At 53.5% G+C, this 6000-nt stretch overlaps 1 protein-coding gene across 1 annotated transcript in view; it reads left to right on the top strand.

Annotated features, from left to right (window-relative positions):
- Window positions 1–5342, top strand: part of EFCC1 (EF-hand and coiled-coil domain containing 1) — a 39525-nt gene extending 34183 nt beyond the window's left edge. Inside the window, exons 6-8 of the mRNA XM_058566281.1 lie at window positions 1743–1883; window positions 3419–3488; window positions 4338–5342. Coding sequence (XP_058422264.1) covers window positions 1743–1883; window positions 3419–3488; window positions 4338–4474 — 348 coding nt within the window. The 3' untranslated portion in view covers window positions 4475–5342. The remainder of the gene's footprint in view (window positions 1–1742; window positions 1884–3418; window positions 3489–4337) is intronic.
- Window positions 5343–6000: the final 658 nt, after the last annotated feature.

The following is a 6000-nucleotide window of genomic DNA, read 5'->3' on the forward strand; positions in this document are numbered from 1 at the left end:
AGGAGTAAACCAAGCCTCAGAGAGGAGATGTGATTTCCTTTGATTTAGATTTAATGGAGAGTATTTTGGTTGCAAGTTAAAGGATGCATCTCAAACTAGCTTGAGTGCAAAACAGGAATTTATTAGAACGTGGAGCTAGGAAGAACAGCTTCGGAAGAACAGCTGAGGAGATGAGCTTCAGGCACAGCTGGATCCAGGGACTTGGACTAGATTGTCTCCACCTGTCTGCCCTGTGTTTCTCTGGGTGCTGGCCTCACTTTCCGCTACCTCAGAGGGACTTACCTCATGTGGTAGGGGAAGGGCAGGCAGGATCACAGACAGCTCTAGGTTCCCATCAGCCCATTAAGAAACCCCAGGGGGACAACAAAAGCCTCACTCCCAGTACATTAAATCTCAGGGAAGAACTCCAGTTGGCCCAGGCTCAGTCTTAGGCCTGTCCCTGGGCGTCCCAGGTAGGCAGGCAGGGGTCAGTGATTGGCAGCTCCATCAAAGTCAGATGAAGTGGAGAAAGGACACTTCCCCCGAGGAAAGGCCGGGGTGGGGGCGCCTGGCAGGCAACACGAACAGCAAGGTGTCTCCATTTCAGTAAGACCACTTAGCATTTTGTGCTCATCTCTCTCCTCCACTCTACCGCACAGTAATCAAAGGCGGAATGCTACTGGGAGTTATCATTTCACTAAGCCCCAGCCTACTGCACTTTTGCAAACTGGCTTTGATATAAGATAGCTTTATATTTATATACCTGAAATACTAAGCGCATACTGGTTTTTACACATCTGGGGTCTGGTGCGGCTCCAAAGGGCATAGGCACCACCCCTTTCCCAAGTAATTTCGTGGAAATAGGAGGCAAGGGAGCTTGGTTCCTGAGACTTACAGGCTGTGTTCCCAAGCCCCCTTCCAGGCCCACCTGCAGTGGGCGTGGGCGCTGCGCCTTCTCTCTCCTGCCCGAAGCCCAGAGTGGACCCTGAGTGCCCCAGGGCACCATGCCTTCAGCTGCTTCTCCTTCCCTCCATGGGTGCCAAGAGTGGGGGCTGCCTCACTCCTTGCATCCATGCTTTAGAAGGCAGGTGGCCATGTACATTTGGTGGCTGCCTGGCATCTACCCCCTGGTATTGTGGCAGGATCGACAATCTTGATGCCCCGTGGCCAGGTGTGGGCAGTGACTCAGGCTGGGCCAGTTGGGCCCCTCTCCTGCGCTCTCCATCTTGGGGGAGGTGGGGGTGGCGGGAGAGTATTTTCTCAGCTGTGGCCCCTGGGCAAGAGGCTCGAGACATTTCTGCTGTCTCAACCCCTGGTGCTGCCCCATTTCTGAGGTTCACCAGCTGCCAGTCCTTTCTGGGATCGACCCACTAGCCTGCCAGTAAATTCCTTTTCTGTTTAACCTAGCCAGATCAGTTTCTATTGCTTGGAACCAAAAAAAATTATTAAAAAGAAAAGAAAGCAGATGGATAGAGAAGGGAGAAAGGAGTCCCTTGACTAGAAAATAAAACATGCGTGTTCTTATATCAGCCCGACTCTCTGTGTGGCCTTAGGCCGGGTGTTCAGCCTCTCTAGGCCTTGGTAGAATCACTGGGGAGACAGGGTGGCTGTACCTGCCCAGTCACCTGGCAGACTGAAGGGGCCAGATGAGATGACCTCCGTGAAAGGGTCAAGGCAGCTCACGGGCTCTACCTAGGGATGATGCCAAGAGTACGGGGCAGAGAGCAGCAGGGCGGGCGCTGAGCCCCTGTTGGTCCCTGCAGGCAGAGCTGCAGCGGAAGGTGGATGAGAATGAGCACTTGAGGCTGGAGCTGCAGATGCTGGAGACGGAGCGGGTACGGCTGTCCTTGCTGGAGGAGAAGCTGGTGGACGTGCTGCAGCTTCTGCAGAGGCTCCGAGACCTGGTATGCTCACGGGAGCTGGCACACCTGGGGCAGGGGAGGGACCTCTTAGGAGGGAGCCCCTGGCCTGTGTCAGGCACCAGCTGTGAGCTATCCTTACAGTGAGCAGGTGTCATCTCCACTTTCCAGATGCACAAACGGAGGCTCAGGGAAGCTCATCCAAAGGAGGGGAAGGCTGTCTGACTCATTTTATGAAGCTAATATAACTTTGATCTCAAAACCAGAAGGGGATAAATGTATAAGCTAACGTCACATTTAAACATGAGTGCAAAATTATTAAATAAGATATTAGCAAACCAAATCCAGCAGTGTTTAAAGAAACGCAACATGACCAAGTTGGATTTATCCCAGGAATTCAAAGATGATTCAACATCAAAAAATCTATTAACATAATACAACACATTGCAGATTAAAGGAGAAAACCATATATTCATCTCAATAGATGTAGAAAAGTCAATAACAGTCTCCTTTTATTATAAAACCCCTCAGCAAATTAAGAACAGTAAGGACCTTCCTTTACCAGACAAGGAGCCTCAGCCGACTGCCTCTCACAAACCTCAGTTATTGTGAAATGTTAGAAGGAATCCTCCTAAAATCAGAATCAAGACAGGCATCCTGTCATCACTGCTTGTATGCCAACTAGAGGCTTTAGCCAATGCAGTAAGACAAGAAAAAGAAAGAAAGGGTGTAAGGGTTAGAAAGGAAGAAATGAAGCTATCAGTAATTATATATCATATTTGTGTACACAGAATACCCAAGGGAATCCAGAGGCAAATTATTGTAATTCCTTGGCAAGGCTGCTGATAAAATATTAGAACACAGAAATCAAATGTGTTCCTAAATAGCATCAACAAACCATTAAAATTTTTTTTTTCTAAGAGACGGTTAACTTGGCTGGGATTGCACAGCCACTGTGAGGTGGAAGTAGGATTTGAACCCAGGTCTTCAGGGTTTGAAGTGGGCTCTTGCCTGCACATCAGGCTGCCCAGGACACATAGCTGCTGAGTCCCAGACCAATGTGACACAGCCTGAGGGAGTGACCCAGTGGCAGCCCAGCACTGGCAGACAGTGAAGGCAGTGGTTCCCAGCACAGCTCGGAGCCATGCAGCCTGGGCGCAAATGCTGCTTTTTCTACCTGCCAGCTGGATTGCTTTGGGCAAATTTCTCATTCTTTCTCAGCTTTGCTTTTCTCATAGGTTAGAATGAGCGAAATAAAATAGGTTGTCGCAAGGATTAAATGAGCTAATAATGCATAAAAATGCTCTCACTTTCTCCCAAGTATCTCCTTGGGCACATGGACGGTAATCCATAACTACGGGATCTTTGATAGGATGGATCCTGCACACTGCTCCATCCACCCACCAAGAGTCTGAGAAGCCCAGTGAGCAGTGCGACCAGCCTAGGTGCAGGGGAAGGGATGATTGGGGGGGTGCCTGTCTGCCCCCAGAGAGCCACACAGAAGCCCGTAGGGGCCACCAAGTCCCACCTGCTGAATGAGGACACCGTCCGGTCCAGCCCTGTCTCCATTTCTTTTTAAGAACATATCGAAAAGAGCCCTGGGGAAGATTTTGCTGGGCACACTGGATGCTTGCAGGGACCTCGCACATGGTAAGAGAGCTTCCCTATCTTTCGGGGCCTGGACAGTGGCTGGAGGGAATCCTGATCCAGCACCTTCTGTCCTAAGTGTCTTGTCTGCAAAACGCCACCATCGTTCCTGCCCTGACCACTTGCAAAGGGTCTAGTCAGGAACAGGCTTCGGAAAGTTAAAAGTTCTCTTTGACAACAGCAGGGGAGCAGACACCCCAGGGAGAAGCACCAAACAGAGCCAGTGTGGTCAAACCCCCGAGGGAGCTGCCGGCGATTCAGACTTGCCCACAGTCACTGGGTTTACCATGGGCCAGGCAATGGGGAGATGCCTCAAGAGTTTTTAACCCCCTAAGTCCTTACAACAGCCCAACGAGGAAGTGCTGTTATTATACCCGCTCCACAGATGGAGAGACTGAGACACGGAGGAGTCAAGTGCCGGCCACACCTGAGGCCTTGGATCTCTCCCTTAAGCACTAAGCTACGTGGTCTCCTTGGTTTAGACAGTTCAGGGCAGCAGAATTTCATCAATGCCAGTTCACGCCCAGTTAAATCAAGACGAGCCAGGCCGAGTGCCTGCCTGAAAAGGCCTCACAGGCTGATGGGGCGACTGACTGGTGATAAATTTTTGCTCGCTGGCCTCACCAGGCATCGCTGGGCAGGGCTCAGGTACGTCCACTGCCCAGAATGGCCCCTGGCATCACGGAGAAATTATGCGCTGAGTACCCCTTCTCCAGGGTACTCAGTGGGAGAGGGACAAGAGGGGCAGATAGCTGGACAGGGCTGGGGAAGGCCCCAGGGAGGAGAGTGAGTGGCTCTGTGGGCCAGAGTGACCAAACTGACCCGCCCTCCCTGCCCACTCTTTCCTTCCAGAGGGGATATCTGGCCCCTCGGCCATCCTGGATGCCCTGCACCAAGCTTTGGCTGGCTGTGAGCTCTTGCGTAGAGAGCCCTCAACACCAGCCTCTGCAGCTCCCGTGCTCACCAGCTCCCTCCTCATCTCCTGCTGAGGTCACTGGCCCAGCCTGGGGGCAGCCTAGTCAGCCTGGCCACCGTCAGACCAGCCTCCAGGATCAGCCTGACCACCATCACATCCTTGGAACCCTGGAGGCCCTGGCTCCTTTTGAGGCCTTTTGAGCCCTCACACGGCAGAGCCTGGCAGCCATCTCGTCCTTGGGCTTCTCCCAGATTCCCTTGCAGCCCCTGCATTCCTGCTGCCAGAGACCACATTCAAGCCCTATGGTTGCTGGATCAGCCTGCACCTGCTGTTGCCTCCCCTGCCCTTGGAGCAGAGGTGCCCACTTTTCCGCCCAGCCCAGAATCCCTTCCCTAGGCTCCCGGGATCTCTTCTCTTCCCAGCACTGTCCCCTTCCTCCCACTAGTGTGCCTGCTGCAGAGACTCTGTGCAACCTTCAGGCCACACTGTTCCATGGGGAAACTACCCATGTGTCCAGAAATGTTGAAGACCAGGCAGGACTGAGGGAAGTGTAAGGGGTGAGCGATCACAGCAGGCTTCCTGGTGGAGGCTGGCCTTGAACCAGTTCTAGAAGAGAGGTAGGATGTAGACGGGCAGAGAGAGGAAAGAAGGGCATTGAACATGAGGTAACAGCAAGCACAAAAGTGTGGTGCCAGGAAGAGCCCCATTAATATGGTACCCAGAGCCCCTCTTCTCAAGCACGTAGTAGCTACTGGGCCTCATGGAGTCACAGGAAGGAGCAAGGCAAGCTGCCTGGTCTCACCTACCTTAAAGTCTCATGGAGAAAAAGATACTTTGTCAAATAGTGCATTATGGGTGAAATCAGTGCTAAATCGAGGTAAAATAGAGTGGTCTGATCCCAAGAGGGATCTGTCTGTGCTGAGGAGGATGGATGCACTACAGAGGGGAACGGTGGGGGGTGGGGGGACAGGGCCTGGAGGGGGCAAGGGCAGGTCATGGGGGGCCTCAACGGCAGATGAGGATCTGGGACTTGGTCTCACGGGCAATGGGGAGCCATGGGAGGATTCTGAGCTGCCTCACGGAGAGTGGGCTGGAAGGGAGTGGAAAAGAGGCAGCTGCAGGGCTGTAGGAGCAAGGGGTCACTAGGGGACTGGAGCCAGAGCCATGGGAACACAGAAGGGGGACCATGGGGGAGGGAGGATCAAGGGTGCCCAGAGGGAGCCCTGGAGCAGCAGGCACTCCAGGGCAGGGGCAACAGGGAGGGCTCAGGGACAATGCCTGACCTCATGTCTGGCCTCAGACGCTCAGCAGCCTGGATGGGTGCCAGAGGCATTAGGGAGCCACTGCAGGCTCCTAAGCAGGCAATGCAGGCCCAATGCCCAGTTTCCAGATGGTTCCTCTGGAAATGGAATCAAAGGGACCAAGGCCAGTGTGGAGGGACCACCCCATCCCTGGTCCTGTCAGATGGGCCAGGTCTGTTTGAGAAGGTCCCTAGGACCCCTCAGGGGCCAGTGAGTTGGGCTGGGCATTGAGGAGGCTGGTCTGAGCAGAGGGGGCTCCCCTAGCTTGCTCGTCTCAGCCCAGCCTGAGCCCACTGGG

This window comes from Diceros bicornis, chromosome 2 (genome assembly GCF_020826845.1).
Source record: "Diceros bicornis minor isolate mBicDic1 chromosome 2, mDicBic1.mat.cur, whole genome shotgun sequence".
In the NCBI taxonomy this organism is placed as follows: domain Eukaryota; kingdom Metazoa; phylum Chordata; class Mammalia; order Perissodactyla; family Rhinocerotidae; genus Diceros; species Diceros bicornis.